Genomic DNA, 19,005 nt, shown 5'->3' with positions numbered 1-19,005 from the left:
GAGGAGCGCTGAAATGTAAAAGTTGTTTTGGTTTTAAGGGAAGAAAACCTGTGATCCTGAAGTGGTTAAATCTACTTTTTTATGTTTTTACTGTTTTATTGTTTTTGCTCAATGACACATTCATTGAAGTATGCCAGAGCTAAAATCTATGAACTATGGACCCTTTTTATCTCTTTCCTGCTCCCATAAGCCATTTTCTGCTAAGAAAGTGTTTTATAGTTGTAATTTCCTATCAGTGAGGGTCACACTGTAGTCTGACCCAGTCCTGACTCAGACAAGAACTGCCACTTACATACCTGATGCTTAACTCTTTCAGGCAAAGAAAAAAAGAAAAAAAAAAGGAACACAGCATAGTTAATTGTGTGCTAGGCACTGTACATGCACATGTCTATCTCATGATGTCACCTCGGGTATTCTTTAAGGGTATCATGCTTGTTTTGTTTTTTAATGACTTGAGGACCAGAGGTTTACACCCCCCTAGTGACAGGCAATTTTTCAATTCAGCACTTCATAGCTTTAACGATTTATTGCTTAGTCATACAACTTAGCACCCAAATGAATTTTACCTCCTTTTCTACCCACTAATAGAGCTTTCTCCAGGTGGTCTCTGATTGCTGCTCTAAACTATTTTTTATTTTTATTAGTTAAAATAGGTCTTTTTAAAAAAACAAAACAAAACAAAAACACGTTTGTTCCCCCCTCATCCCTCCCAGATTAGCCCCGGACTGTGATCCATACCCTACACTATACCTACATGGCATAGGACTAGATTGGCAGGGATTAGATTGTGAGCCCATCTGAGGGACAGTTAGGTGACAGGGACACTCTAAGTACAGTGCTGCGCTAGATCGCAGCACTGTACCCATATAAATTGCCTTTTCTTTTTCTTAGTGTCAGCCTACCAACTCCGATCGTATCTGGCAGGCTAATCACGGTGGTTTCCTTTGTCCCCTGCAGGGAACATGCGCTTGAGTGAGCGCTCTTTCCCTGCTAATCTCGTGAGGACCGCAATGACACCAATCGTCGTTAGGCGATCCCGAGATAGCCACTATGCGACCGCCCATTGGCGTTAGGCGGTCGCCGAGTGGTTAAAAGAGATGATAAATATATTATGCAAGTACACTACATTTTGGATTACGGCCTCATCTTAACCACTTTATCCACCACTACAGAATAGCTCTGTCCTCTGTGACTTCATCTAAGCCACGAGGACATAGATATAAGTCTTATAGCTGAAGCACAGCTGTTTCACGGTTGGGCATTGCTCCTGTACACACCTGATTTGTAGAAGGAACACCGCTCTACCCCACCAGTGGAGGATTGTGCTGGACCAGGTTAGCAAGACCTCAGGAACATTTCAACAGAAGAAAGGTCCGCACCAATTCACCACGAATCCTCTTTATTGTTAGGACATATCCAATATTAAAACATCAAATCTCAAGCTGACATGTTTCAGACCTACTGGTCCTTAATCATAGCTCTGTACACACCTCCAGCACTATCTGATGCAGCACTAGTAGCTGAAAGGGAATATATGTTCCCTAAACCAATAGGATTGATTTTTACTATTAAAAATAATGTGTTTGTGTTTTTCTCTCTTTTTCCTATTTAAATGCGTAGAAAAGAAAATTGTTAGAGGGACAAAATGCCATATAATGAAAGCATAGCTCGTCTCGAGAAAAAGATATATATTTTATTTAGGTGTCATCAGTATAGATAAAGTTTTTTTTTTTCTGATTATACCAGTGCTGGGCCGAAATTACGCATTAGCGTAATTACGCATCGTAATTCACTACAAATGCACCGTAAGCGTTACGTGTAAGGCTACGGTATTACGCGTAATTAATTACGCATAGACCGTTGGGTTACGTTTTACGCGTAACAAATTACGCGTAAGACAGTAAACTCCCATTGAAATTACACAGTCTGCCGTAATCGCGTAATATTACGCTCCCGTATAATATAAAAAAGCCGCCGACTTTAAAAAAAGCCCTGACTATACCAGCCCGCATGGTCCATGGATTGGGGGGTCTCGGAAGGGGAGGGGCAGCCAAGCTTTCCCCTCCCCCTCCGAGCCCTTGTCCAATCCAAGGACAAGGGGCTCTTCTCCACCTCCGATGGGCGGTGGAGGTGGAGGCTGCGATTTCCTGGGGAGGGGTTCATGGTGGCATCTGGGAGTCCCCTTTAAAAAGGGGTCCCCCAGATGCCCACCCCCCTCCCAGGAGAAATGAGTATAGAGGTACTTGTAGTACCCCTTACCCATTTCCTTTAAGAGTTAAAAGTAAATAAACACACAAACACATAGAAAAAGTATTTTAATTGAACAAAAAACATAACCACGAAAAAAGTCCTTTAATATTCTTAATTAACCATTAATACTTACCTGTCTCTTTAAAAGCCAGTTCCCACGCAATATCCTCGGAAATATACTAATCAGTTACAATGTAACAAAGTTATTACAATGTAACAACTTTGTTACTTTGTAACACCACCGCACCCGACGTCACTCGCCGCTCACCCGCCGGCCGCCGCATACACGCTAGTCCCCGCCGGCTCCCGCCGTCCACTCCGCCCACACCTGTCACTCATATACATGCTGGCACCCATGGGTGCCAGCATGTATATAGGTGACATGTGGGAGAGGCGGGGAGGGCAGCTGAGCCGGCGGGGACTTAGCGTCCCTTCACCCGACAGAGCTCTGAGCTATATTAGCTCAGAGCTCTCGAAAGCATCTTTGTATTTGGGCTCCAAGGAGCCCCATTGGTCCTTAGCAGACCAATGGGGTTCCTTCAAATCAGAAGGAACCCCATTGGTCTGCTAAGGACCAATGGGGCTCCTTGGAGCCCAAATACAAAGATGCTTAGAGAGCTCTGAGCTATAGCTCAGAGCTCTGTCGGTCTGTGCAGCGCAGACGCGGTGGCGGCGGCGGCGGTGAGTGACGTCGGGTGCGGCGTAGTTACAATGTAACAAAGTTGTTACATTGTAATAACTTTGTTACATTGTAACTGATTCGTATATTTCCGAGGATATTGCGTGAGAACTGGCTTTTAAAGGGACAGGTAAGTATTAATGGTTAATTAAGAATATTAAAGGACTTTTTTCGTGGTTATGTTTTTTGTTCAATTAAAATACTTTTTCTATGTGTTTGTGTGTTTATTTACTTTTAACTCTTAAAGGAAATGGGTAAGGGGTACTACAAGTACCTCTATACTCATTTCTCCTGGGAGGGGGGTGGGCATCTGGGGGACCCCTTTTTAAAGGGGACTCCCAGATGCCACCATGAACCCCTCCCCAGGAAATCGCGGCCTCCACCTCCACCGCCCATCGGAGGTGGAGAAGAGCCCCTTGTCCTTGGATTGGACAAGGGCTCGGAGGGGGAGGGGAAAGCTTGGCTGCCCCTCCCCTTCCGAGACCCCCCAATCCATGGACCATGCGGGCTGGTATAGTCAGGGTGCGGAGCCCCACGCGGCCGGTGCTCCGCATTCTGGCTATCCCAGTCTGCATGGGGGACAAGGGGTTAAAGAGGTCTGGGAGGGGGGACCCCACGTCGTTTTTTTTTTATATTTCCCACACTCAGAACGAAGTAAGTAAAACTCTTCCCACTTGGGGGAATCTATGAAAATAAAACACTATTGTTACCTGTGCAAAAAAAACTGACATTTTCCGCATTTAAAAGACATTTTCGCCCTTGAAACTTAAAAATCGATTTTCTCAAAAACTATAAGGTCTTTTTGAAAAAAAATTTTTTCCTCTTATTCCCACTGATCCCCTTAATATACCCTGTGAATTTGGTGTTCCTAAATTTTAAGCAGGCTTTGCTATTAACCGTTAAAGTCGGCGGGTTTTTAAATGTATATATTTTTTCTTTGAAACTTTAACATCGATTTTCTCAAAAACTATAAGGTCTTTTTGAAAAAAAAATTTTTCCTCTTATTCCTTCTGATCTCCTTAATATATTCTCCAAATTTGAGGCTCTTAGCACTTAAGGGGGCTTTGCTATTAACCCTTAAAGTCGGCGGCTACCTAACATTGATCCATGCGTCAACTTTTCCGCTTGGCAGCATGACCTTACGCATTAATTGCTAGTAGGATTTTACGCGTAAACCAATAACGTAATAACCCAAATTGCGGTATACTTACGCGTAATTGCGTAAGTGCTATGCGTAATTATAGACATGTACCGAAATTGACTCTCTATGCCGTAAGCGTAATTTCGTAATGCGTAATAGCGTAAAATTACGCGTAATGATCCGTAAGCGTAGCTTTCTCCATTACGACCAGCACTGGATTATACAGGGATATAGCTAAAATAAATATGAAAGCACTCCCTGCACCTGTATTTGACAGCCCACGTTTTGCCGGCCTCCACTGCCCTGTCATGAGTTGTCTACAACGACACAACTTGGGTGGGATTGCTAATTGGCTAAATACTCCATTAGTACAACGTACGTTTTCACACACCTTGACAATGCTTGGTTCACGCATAAATCTCTTATGTTCTGTCAGTTTTGCATCCGTTTTGGGAAGTCAGTTTTACCTGACTGGACCGGAAATCTACAGATTTATGTGTGAACACAGCCAAAGAAATACATATTAACCATTTCCGCCGCCCGGACGTGAAGCTCACGTCCGGGCGGCAACTCTGCAGCGCTCCCGCGCTTGGGCGCGCTCCCGCCTGCGATCACAGGTGCGCCCCAGCGTCCCAGTTGTGTCCCTGGGATCAGTGAAAGGGAACATGGTTCCTGATCACCGATCCCTTTCCCCCGCAGAAAAACCGAAGCGCTCACCTGTGAGGCTTCAGTTCTTCTGCCCGGACAGATTTCCGCATCCCCCTTGTACTTCAGCTTAGCGAGAAGTACAAGGAGAGTAAACAAAAATGAAGGTGGCCATCTTGTGGCCAAATAGTAAAACTACAGCTACACATTTTTTACAATACAATTTACACATATAACAACATTAAAAATAAACTGTTTATGTCCCACACCAAAATATTACACAAATACATTTTTTAATTGGGGAAAAAAATTACAATTAAAAAAAAAAAAAAAGACATAAATAGTTACCTAAGGGTCTGAACTTTTTAAATATGCAATTTAAGGGGGGTATACTACAAACATTTTTTAAATTATAAGCTTGTAAATAGTGATGGACGCAAAACAGAAACAATGCACCTTTATTTCTAAATAAAATATTGTCGCCATACATTGTGATAGGGACAAAATTTAAATGGTATAATAATTGAGACAAACGGATAAATAAAATACATAGGTTTTAATTATGGTAGCGTGGATTAATGCATTTACGGTAAAGTGGCTCTTAGCAAAATCTACCACCCACAGAAAGCCTAATTAGAGGCGGAAAAAACAAGATATAGATCAATAAATTGTGATAAGTAGTGATAAAGTTATTAGCGAATGAATAGGAGGTGAAAATTGCTCCGATGCATAAGGTGAAAAATTCCCGCGGGCTGAAGTGGTTAAACCGATGCCAACTGATAGGACTGGACACCTTTTTGTGTGTGAAGCAAGCCTTATGGCCCGTACTCACGGGCTGCAAATGTTGCCTGTCGCCAGCACACATGAGTGTGTGGGCGACAGGCCGGCGACAGCTCCTCGCCAGGTCCCTCCGCGTACACACGCGGAAGAGGGACCAGCGGCGAGGCGGAAGCTGTCGCCGACGTTCCTCCTCCCTCCGGCGGAAGCTCCATATACTTTAATGGAGGTTGCTGTCGCTAGTCCGCGTACTCACGCGGACTAGCGACAGTTGCGGCGGAGGTGCGGTGGCAACTGTCGCCATGCGATTGAAACTTTCAATCGCATGGCGACATGAGCGACGGGCGACAGTTCGGGGTGCGCGCGCGTGCAACGGCCCATACTCACGGGCGACCTGTCGCCGCAACACGCGCGCGCCGCGTGTTGAGGCGACAAAAGTCCCTCGTGAGTATGGGCCATTAGTGTCACAGACACTAGAATAACCAAGAGGCTTGATTTTTCTTTTCCCTTGCTTTTTATTAGCTACAAGAATGTCCCTCCATTCTTCTTGCCCAGCCAAGCATGAATGATGTACACTGCATAAAAAGTCCCTTCTGTTGGTATTGTTTAAGAAACATGACAACCAACAGATACAGAAGAATACCTAAACCAGTAACCTGTCCGGTCTGCCGGGGGATATAATTCTATTCACTATACGCTGCTTACAGTATATTCTGTATAATTCGTGACAAGGTTACAGGAGACTTCTAGGGATCAGTTTCCAAAGATATTAGTATACAATATTGTAGCTGACTTTGTAAACAGATGTCTGTTTTTTGGAAATCTAGCTGGTAGTGTGCCCTTCATTTCAATTCTGAGAAACCTATGTTCAATCTGAGCAATGAGATGAGGCAGAGAGCTTTTGGACATCTGGTACAGAAGTGGACATGTCTGAAGAGGGGACTTTGACAGGTGGTACTCTGGTCTGCAGAGGAGAGAGAACATTAAAAGGTGTCAAGCCTTGGAGCATGGCAAGTAAGATGTGGTGGAGAGTTCCAAAGGAGAAGTGATGCTTTTGAGAAGTCCTAGATGTGAGAGTGAGATGAGGTGGCCAAAGCTGAGGATAGGAGAGTTTCATGAGATGAGTGAAGGTTGAAGAGAACTTATGGAGAGCTTTACACTTCAGTGCTATGTGTGTGTATTGCTCCCCTTTTAAAGCCCAACTAAAACAAAAATAGAACGATGCAAATACTCAAAGAAATCCTGTTAATTATTTCCAATTATAAGTATTAACACAGAGCTGGCCCCACCCACAGAGGAAGGAACTCCCACCCTGCTGAGAACACTATATAGTGCTCAGATCTCTGGGTCATGTGACTGACTTTTGCAAAGAGAGTTTCTCTGGAATAGATAGAGGGCTGGATTTAGACTTCTTGCTGCCTGAGGCAAACTTGTGAGGATGTGTGTCACCCCCTCCCAACTTGGAGTGATCGCACAGCACCTAAAAACTTTTACCAACAGTATAGGTAGGTAAGTAGCCAGGTATAGGTGACCCAGTATAGGTAGCTAGTATATGTGCCACAGTATAGGTAGCTAGCATAGTTGCCCACAGTGTAGGTAGTAGAGTTGCCGCAGTATAGGTAGTATAGTTGCCCCAGTAGAGTTAGCTAGTATAGCTGCCCCAGTATAGTTGCCGTAGTATAGTTGCCCCAGTATAGATAGTATAGTTGCCTCCAGTATAGCTAATATAGTTGCCCCCAGTATAGATAGTATAGTTGCCCCAGTATAGATAGTATAGTTGCCCCCAGTATAGTTAGCTGGTATAGTTGCCCCAGTATAGATAATATATTAGCCCCCAGTATAGATAGTATAGTTGCCCCAGTATAGATAGTATAGTTACCCCCAGTATAGTTAGCTGGTATAGTTGCCCCAGTATAGATAGTATAGTTGCCGCCAGTATAGTTAGCTGGTATAGTTGCCCTAGTATAGATAGTATAGTTGCCGCCAGTATAGTTAGCTGGTATAGTTGCCCCAGTATAGATAGTATAGTTGCCCCCAGTATAGTTAACTGGTATAGTTGCCCTAGTATAGATAGTATAGTTGCCGCCAGTATAGTTAGCTGGAATAGTTGCCCCAGCCCCCAGTATAGATAGTATAGTTGCTGCCAGTATAGCTAATATAGTTGCCCCCAGTATAGATAGTATAGTTGCCCCAGTATAGATAATATAGTTGCCCCAGTATAGATAGTATAATTGCCCCAGTATAGATAATATAGTTGCCCCCAGTATAGATAGTATAGTTGCCCCAGTATAGATAGTATAGTTGCCTCCAGTATAGCTAATATAGTTGCCCCAGTATAGATAGTATAGTTGCCCCAGTATAGATAATATAGTTGCCCCAGTATAGATAATATAGTTGCCGCCAGTATAGTTAGCTGGAATAGTTGCCCCAGTATAGATAGTATAGTTGCCTCCAGTATAGCTAATATAGTTGCCCCCAGTATAGATAGTATAGTTGCCCCAGTATAGATAATATAGTTGCCCCAGTATAGCTAGTATAGTTGCCCTCAGTGCCTTCTCCCCCCTCCACCCGCAGGCACTATAATAGAGGAAGCAGCTACCAGCTCAGACGGTAACATGAGCGACGGTCGCGTGGGGAGAGGGGTCGAGCAGTAAGGGGAGGGGGGCAGACGGATTGCAGCCCCAGGGCCCATGCCGCCTGATGCAGATGTCACTTGGCGTCATGGGCCAATCGCCCCTGAATAGATACATCAAATTCTAAAACGGTGTGAGTAATAGCATAGTCCCCCTATCCACCTTTACTAACAATGAAGAACTTGGGAGAGTTAGCCTGGGCTATAACTTCTTATTTTCCTCTCCAGATGATGAACGCAAGTTTCACCAGCATCTATCTCAATTCAGAATGTGCGAGCTGAGGATGTTATATGAATATTTCACGGAGGACCTGGTCTACATTGTGGAGATTCTCAACAAGCAGAGCTTATTGTCAGAGCTCAAATCACGAACTTTTCTGGAGGTTGAGGTATGTAAAGGTCATTGGTGACTAGCGATGGTCATGTCTATGAGAATTCAAGGAGAACATGTGATTTGTTTGATCAGGTGATAGATTTGCTGTGATCACATCCTGCTTTATCACATGAAAATTGACTAGCAATTCAGAAACATACACATCTATCACCTGACCCAACTAATCACCTGTTTCTCCATGAGTTCTCCGAGACATGACCATCATTGTTTGTGACTTTCTTTTAGAGCAAACATATGGATAAGCACCATCCTAGTAATAGCAATTAAGATAATGAGGACGGAATGTGCTAATTGGGTAATCAAACAACCATGGACATTAAAGAAGAAAAAGTACCCAATATGCAGCACCAGACCACTCCAAATAATATTCAAATTACAAATTCTTTATTTGATGAAGAGCTAACACAATTAAAAACAATATTAAAATTCACCAAAAGGTGATAGCAGCGGTGTACATGAATAACAATAATAATAATAATAATTATCCATATTTATAAGACCTCACACCCAAAAATTATTAGGTATATAATATTTTCAAGTAATAAGTCAAAAAAGGACCCTCTAATTTAACAATTAAAAAATTGGGGCCATGTATACTGTGCAAATTGCAAAGGTGCCAAGGGTATAATACCTAAATATATGACAGATAGACTGGGACATGAAAAAGCATGTGCCACAGATATAGAGTAAACACCAATCAATGGAAAAAAAAATATAAATAAAAACACATCCAAAAAGTGCCCAAAGGTGCAGATATTGAAAAAGGTAAGGAACCAGACTTACAAGTGGTAGAGGAGGACGCCGCTTTACACCGCCAACCGCCTTAATGCATCACACGGAGAGAGGCCTCTCTCTGAAGCGGATCGAGCCCGTGTGATGCATTAAGGTGGTTGGCGGTGTAAAGCGGCGTCCTCCTCTACCACTTGTAAGTCTGGTTCCTTACCTTTTTCAATATCTGCACCTTTGGGCACTTTTTGGATGTGTTTTTATTTATATTTTTTTTTCCATTGATTGGTGTTTACTCTATATCTGTGGCACATGCTTTTTCATGTCCCAGTCTATCTGTCATATATTTAGGTATTATACCCTTGGCACCTTTGCAATTTGCACAGTATACATGGCCCCAATTTTTTAATTGTTAAATTAGAGGGTCCTTTTTTGACTTATTACTTGAAAATATTATATACCTAATAATTTTTGGGTGTGAGGTCTTATAAATATGGATAATTATTATTATTATTATTGTTATTCATGTACACCGCTGCTATCACCTTTTGGTGAATTTTAATATTGTTTTTAATTGTGTTAGCTCTTCATCAAATAAATAATTTGTAATTTGAATATTATTTGGAGTGGTCTGGTGCTGCATATTGGGTACTTTTTCTTCTTTAATGTCCACACTTTCTTTTAGAGAACACATTAATCAAGTCTAAAAAATAGTTAGGTACTTTAACTCAGTAGTTGGAAGATAGTCCAGACTGGTTTCCTGGATCCTTGTAAAACCCACCATTCCAGCACAGGGTCCCTTTTTCATCTTCTGGCTGTGGTCCCAGCCACAGTGGCTCACATCCGGAAGCCGGTGGTTTCAGCGCATGTTACTAAGCACTGAGCACCGAAACTAGGTGCTGCCATAGCAGTAATGTAATACTCCATGGGGATCGTGAGGGTAATTTGGGGTTCCGGTCAGGGGCGTAACAATAGGCCCTGCAGCGCCTGCGCCCGCGGGGGGGGGGGGGGGGGGGGCGGCCCCCCCCTGGGGCCCGCTCGGGGCCATTTTTTGGGGGCTGGAGGGGTGGCAGCATGAGGGGAAAGCCTTGCCCACAGTCGGCGGGGAGAGGGGAAGTTCCCTCCTCTCCCTCACCTCGGGGCTCTCCCCTCTGCGCCCCCCTCCAGTTAGTGAATGTGTGTGGGCAGCAGCGGCGGCGGGATACATACCTTCTTCCTTGCGTTCCATCGCCGCCTTCTCGCTCTAGCGGCTGACGTCACTTCCGGAAGCGGAAGTGACGTCAGCCGCTAGAGCGAGAAGGCGGCGATGGAACGCAAGGAAGAAGGTATGTATCCCGCCGCCGCTGCTGCCCGCTGCCCACACACATTAACTAGCTGGAGGGGGGCGCAGAGGGGAGAGCCCCGAGGTGAGGGAGAGGGGGGAACTTCCCCTCTCCCCGCCGACTGTGGGCAAGGCTTTCCCCTCATGCTGCCACCCCTCCAGCCCCCCAAAACCGGCCACGAGCGGGCCCCGGGGGGGGTGGGCCCGCTCTGAAATTCTGCAGGGGGATTTTCAGGTGTCTGCTGCCCACATTACGATTTTCAGGTGCCTGCTGCCCACATTACGATTTTCTGGTGTCTGCTGCCCACATTACGATTTTCAGGTGCCTGCTGCCCACATTACGATTTTCTGGTGTCTGCTGCCCACATTACGATTTTCTGGTGTCTGCTGCCCACATTACGATTTTCAGGTGTCTGCTGCCCATATTATGATTTTCTGGTGTCTGCTGCCCACATTGCGATTTTCTGGTGTCTGCTGCCCACATTGCGATTTTCAGGTGTCTGCTGCCCACATTGCGATTTTCAGGTGTCTGCTGCCCACATTACGATTTTCTGGTCACTGCTGCCCACATTGCGATTTTCAGGTGTCTGCTGCCCACATTACGATTTTCAGGTGTCTGCTGCCCACATTACGATTTTCAGGTGTCTGCTGCCCACATTACGATTTTCAGGTGTCTGCCGCCCACATAATGATTTTCAGGTGTCTGCTGCCCACATTGTGATTTTCAGGTGTCTGCTGCCCACATTAGGATTTTCAGGTGTCTGCTGCCCACATTGCGATTTTCAGGTGTCTGCTGCCCACATTGCGATTTTCTGGTGTCAGCTGCCCACATTACGATTTTCTGGTCACTGCTGCCCACATTGTGATTTTCTGGTGACTGCTGCCCACATTAGGATTTTCTGGTGTCTGCTGCCCACATTACGATTTTCTGGTCACTGCTGCCCACATTGCGATTTTCTGGTGTCTGCTGCCCACATTACGATTGTCTGGTGAATGCTGTCCACGTTACAATTTTCTGGTGACTGGTGCCCACATTACGATTTTCTGGTGAACTCTGCCCACATTATGATTTTCTAAAGGCCCACATTACGATTTTCTGGTGAACTCTGCCCACATTACGATTTTCTGGCCCACATTACGATTGTCTGGTAAAATGCTGCCCACTTTACAATTAATTTACAGTGAAACGCTGCCCCATTACGATTATTTGGCACCTATGGGGGGGCCCCATCCAAATATTCGCAGGGGGGCCCAGTGATTTCTAGTTACGCCCCTGGTTCCGGTGATTGTTAGACCCCAAATAACTCCTCCCTCTGAGTTGCTACGGCTCAGAGGGGGAATAGTATTTAAAGGGACTCCGAGCAGTGCAGAAACTATGGAAAGATGCATATCATTTTAAAGCTCTCTTTCTCCTCTTTCCAATGATATATAAACCGCTCTCCCCTCTGCGCCCCCCTCCAGTTAGTGAATGTGTGTGGGCAGCAGCGGCGGCGGGATACATACCTTCTTCCTTGCGTTCCATCGCCGCCTTCTCGCTCTAGCGGCTGACGTCACTTCCGGAAGCGGAAGTGACGTCAGCCGCTAGAGCGAGAAGGCGGCGATGGAACGCAAGGAAGAAGGTATGTATCCCGCCACCGCTGCTGCCCGCTGCCCACACACATTCACTAGCTGGAGGGGGGCGCAGAGGGGAGAGCCCCGAGGTGAGGGAGAGGAGGGAACTTCCCCTCTCCCCGCCGACTGTGGGCAAGGCTTTCCCCTCATGCTGCCACCCCTCCAGCCCCCCAAAACTGGCCACGAGCGGGCCCCGGGGGGGTGGGCCCGCTCTGAAATTCTGCAGGGGGATTTTCAGGTGTCTGCTGCCCACATTACGATTTTCAGGTGCCTGCTACCCACATTACGATTTTCTGGTGTCTGCTGCCCACATTACGATTTTCAGGTGCCTGCTGCCCACATTACGATTTTCTGGTGTCTGCTGCCCACATTACGATTTTCTGGTGTCTGCTGCCCACATTACGATTTTCAGGTGTCTGCTGCCCATATTATGATTTTCTGGTGTCTGCTGCCCACATTGCGATTTTCTGGTGTCTGCTGCCCACATTGCGATTTTCAGGTGTCTGCTGCCCACATTGCGATTTTCAGGTGTCTGCTGCCCACATTACGATTTTCAGGTGTCTGCTGCCCACATTACGATTTTCAGGTGTCTGCTGCCCACATTACGATTTTCAGGTGTCTGCCGCCCACATAATGATTTTCAGGTGTCTGCTGCCCACATTGTGATTTTCAGGTGTCTGCTGCCCACATTAGGATTTTCAGGTGTCTGCTGCCCACATTGCGATTTTCAGGTGTCTGCTGTCCACATTGCGATTTTCTGGTGTCTGCTGCCCACATTACGATTTTCTGGTCACTGCTGCCCACATTGCGATTTTCTGGTGACTGCTGCCCACATTAGGATTTTCTGGTGTCTGCTGCCCACATTACGATTTTCTGGTCACTGCTGCCCACATTGCGATTTTCTGGTGTCTGCTGCCCACATTACGATTGTCTGGTGAATGTTGTCCACGTTACAATTTTCTGGTGACTGGTGCCCACATTACGATTTTCTGGTGAACTCTGCCCACATTATGATTTTCTAAAGGCCCACATTACGATTTTCTGGTGAACTCTGCCCACATTACGATTTTCTGGCCCACATTACGATTGTCTGGTAAAATGCTGCCCACTTTACAATTAATTTACAGTGAAACGTTGCCCCATTACGATTATTTGGCACCTATGGGGGGGGGGCCCGGGGGGGCCCACCCAAATATTCGGGGGGGCCCACCCAAATATTCACAGGGGGGCCCAGTGATTTCTAGTTACGCCCCTGGTTCCGGTGATTGTTAGACCCCAAATAACTCCTCCCTCTGAGTTGCTACGGCTCAGAGGGGGAATAGTATTTAAAGGGACTCCGAGCAGTGCAGAAACTATGGAAAGATGCATATCATTTTAAAGGTCTCTTTCTCCTCTTTCCAATGATATATAAACCGCCACCCTACGCCTTTCAGTTTTCGCTATTTTCGCGATTGAAATTGCCGCGGCTGCGATTTCAATCGCGAAAATAGAGAAAACTAAAAGGCGTAGGGTGACGATTTAGGTGTCGCCAGAAAGAGGCGAAAGAAAGCTTTAAAATGATATCCATCTTTCCATAGTTACTTGTATTACACAGGACGACACTTTCCCCAGTGTCAGCAGCTCCATTCAGCAGAATGGAGCTGCTGACTTCAGGAAAAAGTCGCCCTGTGTAATACAATGTAACTATGGGAAGATAGATATCATTTTAAAGCTCTCTTTCTCTTCTTTCACACCTAAATCGTCGCCCTACGGCTTTTAGTTTTCTCTATTTTTGCGATTGAAATCGCGGCCGCGGCAATTTCAATCGCGAAAATAGCGAAAACTAAAAGGCGTAGGGCGGTGGTTTATATATCATTGGAAAGAGGAGAAAGAGACCTTTAAAATGATATGCATCTTTCCATAGTTTCTGCACTGCTCGGAGTCCCTTAAACGCCGACAGGGATTTGAGCAGCAACAGGGTGAGTTGTCATTTGGCCCGCCCATGGCCAGATTTCAGGCAAGGCCGCATAGGCCATGGCCTAGGGCATCCAGGAAAGCATGGGGCAACAGTGGGGTGCTAATTGTGTGCAGTGTATTGTGCATTATTTAGAATCAAAATATGGTACATGATATTAAGTGTTTTCTTTTTTGTTTTTGTTTGTTTGGAAGTGCACTGCCCACTATGAGAGATAAACAAGTTCGATTTTGTGAAAAGCAAACTCGTTCTGGGATGGGGGGAGGGGGGGGGGTGTTTCACTCTTTCACTGTATAAGCAAGTGTTAAATTGCCTATGCTGCCATTGCCTTCCTTCCTTCTGATACGCTTAACACTGCTCCACAACTTCTGACACTTCGGTCGTCACATTTCTGCTGTCGCCTTCTAATTCCTGCAATCATGTCGCTAACTGTCCTCAGATGAGCTTACAATCTAATCCCTGCTGTGCTTGGGGTGGCTAAGGATGCTTTTGGTCAAGGGGTGGCTGATGATTGTGGGCCTTGGGAAGTAAAAAGTATAAATCTGGCCCTGGGCCCACCTTGCCTCTAGTGGCGGTGATTTCATATGTACGCTCACACCCAGACTGGTCATGTGCAAGTAAGGTCTGTACATGGCCAGCAAGATGAAGCTGCCTGTGCTTGGCCTTGCACAATTATTTAATTCTACCGGGCATGAGGAGGCTGTGACCTGCGCATGCCCAGTCTAGATGCACTTGTCCAAGGCTGGGAGTGCAGCCAGAAGAAACCTTCCACTGTCATGAGTTGAGTAGCTATAGAAGGACACTGCGCTGAAACAGTGGACTGTAGAGGGATCTGGACCATCCATCCAGAGCATACATTTAAAAAAGTTGCAAGCTGATTTAGGTACAAATAATAAATAACAATTTAATTGTGTCAAACGATAAATAACAATTTAATTGCAGTAGTAGAATAATAATAGATATTTTACAACCGGATTCATATTGTGAAATATCGGAAATTTTTGCCAATATTTCACTATAACCTAACCTCTCCCTACTCTCACATAGAACCCTCCCCTAGTGGTGCCTAACTCTAAGACTCCCCCTGGTGGTGCCTAACCCTAAGACCCCCTGGTGGTGCCTAACCCTAAGAACCCCTCCGTGGTGCCTAACCCTAAGACCCCCCATGGGGTTGACTAACCCTAAGACCCCCCTGGTGGTGCCTTACCCTAAGACCCCCCATGGGGTTGACTAACCCTAAGACCCCCCTGGTGGTGCCTTACCCTAAGACCCCCCTGGTGTTGACTAACCCTAAGACCCCCCTGGTGGTGCCTAACCTTAGGACCCCCTGGTGTTGACTAACCCTAAGACCCCCCCTGGTGGTGCCTAACCTTAGGACCCCCTGGTGTTGACTAACCCTAAGACCCCCCCTGGTGGTGCCTAACCTTAGGACCCCCTGGTGTTGACTAACCCTAAGACGTAGTGCCTAACCCTAAGACCCCCTCCATGGTGCCTAACCCTAAGACCCCCCTGGTGTTGACTAACCCTAAGACCACCCCTGGTGGTGCCTAACCTAAAAACCTCCAGATCCCCACAAACAATAATACGATAAATAACAATTTACTTGCAGCTGCCCACTAAATAGCATAACGGCTATCTATAATACGAATTGCGCCCATTATTGGCTCCTCATCCAGAGGCTTGCCACTACCTAACTTTTTTTAAAATAAATATCTGCTTATCATTGATGAAACGCAACATGTTGCAGCTTTAGTAAATATGACCCATGGTGTCATGCTGTTGGAAGTGTTTTTTGGTTTAACCTTAGACAAAACATAAACTATGGAGAGAGAGCTAAGGGACACTACATCCTCAAAAGACATGAAAAGCCAGTTTGGCCACATGGGTGTTTATTTAAGCGCTGTATAAATGCTTTTTGCGACTCACATCGGCTTTAACAAGTATAACAGTGTCTAGAGAACAATGATTTTAACATAATGGCCTCGATTCATAAAGCATTCCCACATGCGGAAATGCTGAAAACAGCTCACTTTACTGACCACATAGCAAAACTTGTATTCATAAAGGCTTTTTCCGCATGAAAAGCTGACATTCCTGAAAAGAACAATAAATCACCGCCTTGTGCGGTGATTATCTTAACAAAAGTAACAAATGTCAATTTATAAAGATTAGAGGAAGCGGTATGCAGACGGGGAATACCGCTCCCTCTGATGTGGCGAGAAGCGTGCGGAATACATTGCAGTGAATGGGACGGACCTCCCAAGCAGCAGCAGAGAGAACACCGCACGGAGGGACTCAGCCAGCGCCTGTGTTTCCGCAAGGCTCCCGACCGCTTACCGCCTGCCTACAGCGGGAAATCTACGCTCTGCTATCACAACTAGCAACATTTTATGAATGACCACCCAGAAGTCAGAAATACCGAGCGCGGAGTTTCCCAGCACTGATTTACTTCACCGAACACATTTTTATGAATCGAGGCCATAGTCATAATTATACCCTCTCAGTCTGTGAACACTATAAGGTGGGGTGCCCAATGGGTAGATTGCGATTTACCGGTAGATCGCGAAGTGGTAGATCCTGACCGCACTACATTTTCCATTCTGTTTATACAATTGTGCTCCTAAAATTGTACATAGGTAAATCATTTTGACTTGCTTATTTTAGAAAGTAGCTCGCAGACCGAAAAAGTGTGGGCACCTCTGCTATAGGGGCTGTTTTCACTGAGCGAGGAGGTTTGACTAACAAAATGTGTTGTGTACAGTGCATAAACAAGTGGCCAAACTGGCTTTTTACATCATTTGTAAGGCCCAGTGCACACCAAAACCGCTCTGAAAAACGGTAGATCAGGCCCAGTGCACACCAAAACCGCTAGCAGATCCACAAAACGCTAGCGGTTTTTGGAGCTGATTTCAGAGCGATTCTAGGTATGTTTAGAGAGGTTTTCTAAACATACCTAGCGGTTTTGGGTGCGTTTTTGGGTAGCAGATTACACATATTGTTACAGTAAAAGCTGTTACTGAACAGCTACTGTAACAAAAACGCCTGGCAAACCGCTCTGAAGTAGAGTTTTTCAGATCGGTTTGCATTTTTCCTATACTTTACATTCAGGACGAAACGCTTTCAGAAACCGCAAACGTGCAGCAGGAGGCGCGTTTGCGGCTTGGCAAAAACCTCAAACCGCCGGTGTGCACTATCCCATTGATCGCTCCAAAAACCGCTCGGTGTGCACTGGGCCTAAGGGAGGGTATAGCCTAATTACTCTCCTGTGCAGCATTTCTAGGGTGCGTATAGTTTTTGTTTGTCTAGAAGTGTTCCTGCCACAATGGATATGGATATATATATATATATATATATATATATATATATATATATATATTATTTTTTTTTATTTTTTTTTCTGCCCAGTAGTCTCTGCCCAGAAAAGCTTTTTTTTGTCTGTTAAAGGGGCACTATGGCCTAAAATGTAAAATCTGTGCAGACATATACAAATAGGAAGTATATTTTTTCCAGAGTAAAATGAGCCGTATATATTACTCTTCTCCTATGTTGCTGCCACTTACAGTAGGTAGTAGAAATCTGACAGAAGCGACAGGATTTGGACTAGTCCATCTCTTTATGGGGGAGTCTCAGGAATTTATTTATTTTCAAAAGCACTTAGTGAATGGCAGTTTCTCTGTCCAACTGCCAAAAAACTGTCTAACAAGCAGGGAAGCGGGCCAGCATCATTGTTTATGAAGAGATGGACTAGTCCAAAACCTGTCGCTTCTGTCAGATTTCTACTACCTACTGTAAGTGACAGCAACATAGGATATTGCCTGATGAAGCGGGGTTGAACCTGCGAAACGCGTTGCATTTCTTTTTGGAGTTCCTAATAAATGTGTTTGACTGTCTGAATCGCAGTCGTTGTCGTGTCTGCTTGAGGGAGGTAAGACCACCACTTCCTCCTTCAATTTTGCCATTTAAGTTGGTTTTTAAGCTCATTTAATCTAATCTTATACTTTTGGCGCCTCTGTTCATTGTATACAATTTTGAGTCCACCCTTGGTGGAGGGTTGCTACCCTTTCTTCCTGTCTACAGAGAGCGACTTCTTAATCCTGAGTGGGGTCAGGACAATCTCCCCACCTGCCTTTACAGTGGTTGCCCAATGGTGACCCTGACTTGTGAGTATTTAGCAATACAAACTTATTGCCACCTTGTCCAGTACGAATTACACTATTGGGGCTCTTGGTGTTCCCTGTTTTTATAGGAGAAAAGTAATTAATAGCTCATTTTACTCTGGAAAAAACGTACTTCTTATTTGTCTATGTTTGCACATAGTGTATTTTAAATTTTACAATATTTCCCCATAGTGCCCCTTTACGCGACTGGCACATAGTGATGATCACACATTTTTCATAGTGGTAATTCTGCAGAAAAATTTGCAATTACGGTGCAAATAATCATAATTAATTTTGTCTGTAATTGCAATCAGGAACTGTAATTTCACATTTTCGTGTAAATTTCATGTAATTTTGATCCGATTTTAGCAGTTAATAGCACAGCGCTCATACATGCTATTCTCACCAAAATTGCGACATGTTAAGGAGAATACTGGGTACAAGTCAAAAAGGAGTTTTTGAGAAAATCGATTATAAAATTCCTAAGGAAAAAACATTTTCCCTTTGCATTTTTAAAGAAAACCTGTAACAAGAAAAAGTTCCCCTGGGGGGTACTCACCTCAGGTGGCGGAAGCCTCCGGATCCTATCGAGACTTCCTCCGTCCTCCTGTGTCCCACGGTGGCGGCAAAGAAGGTCCCTGAACGGCGGGGATGTAAATATTTACCTTCCCGGCTCCAGCGCAGTATTGGCTCTCCGCTCGGAGATAGGCGGAAATAA

General features: G+C 45.1%; 1 protein-coding gene across 2 annotated transcripts in view; it reads left to right on the top strand.

Annotated features, from left to right (window-relative positions):
• Positions 1-19,005, top strand: part of LOC137532016 (NACHT, LRR and PYD domains-containing protein 3-like) — a 97,955-nt gene that overhangs the window by 8,853 nt on the left and 70,097 nt on the right. For both annotated transcript variants that reach the window (XM_068252107.1, XM_068252106.1), the window contains exon 3: positions 8,353-8,513. In XM_068252107.1, the coding sequence (XP_068108208.1) occupies positions 8,353-8,513 (161 nt within the window). The remainder of the gene's footprint in view (positions 1-8,352; positions 8,514-19,005) is intronic.

This window comes from Hyperolius riggenbachi, chromosome 9 (assembly GCF_040937935.1).
Source record: "Hyperolius riggenbachi isolate aHypRig1 chromosome 9, aHypRig1.pri, whole genome shotgun sequence".
Classification (NCBI taxonomy): domain Eukaryota; kingdom Metazoa; phylum Chordata; class Amphibia; order Anura; family Hyperoliidae; genus Hyperolius; species Hyperolius riggenbachi.
The sequence above is the reverse complement of the archived record's forward strand: the minus strand, read 5'-3'. Positions and strand labels throughout refer to the sequence as shown.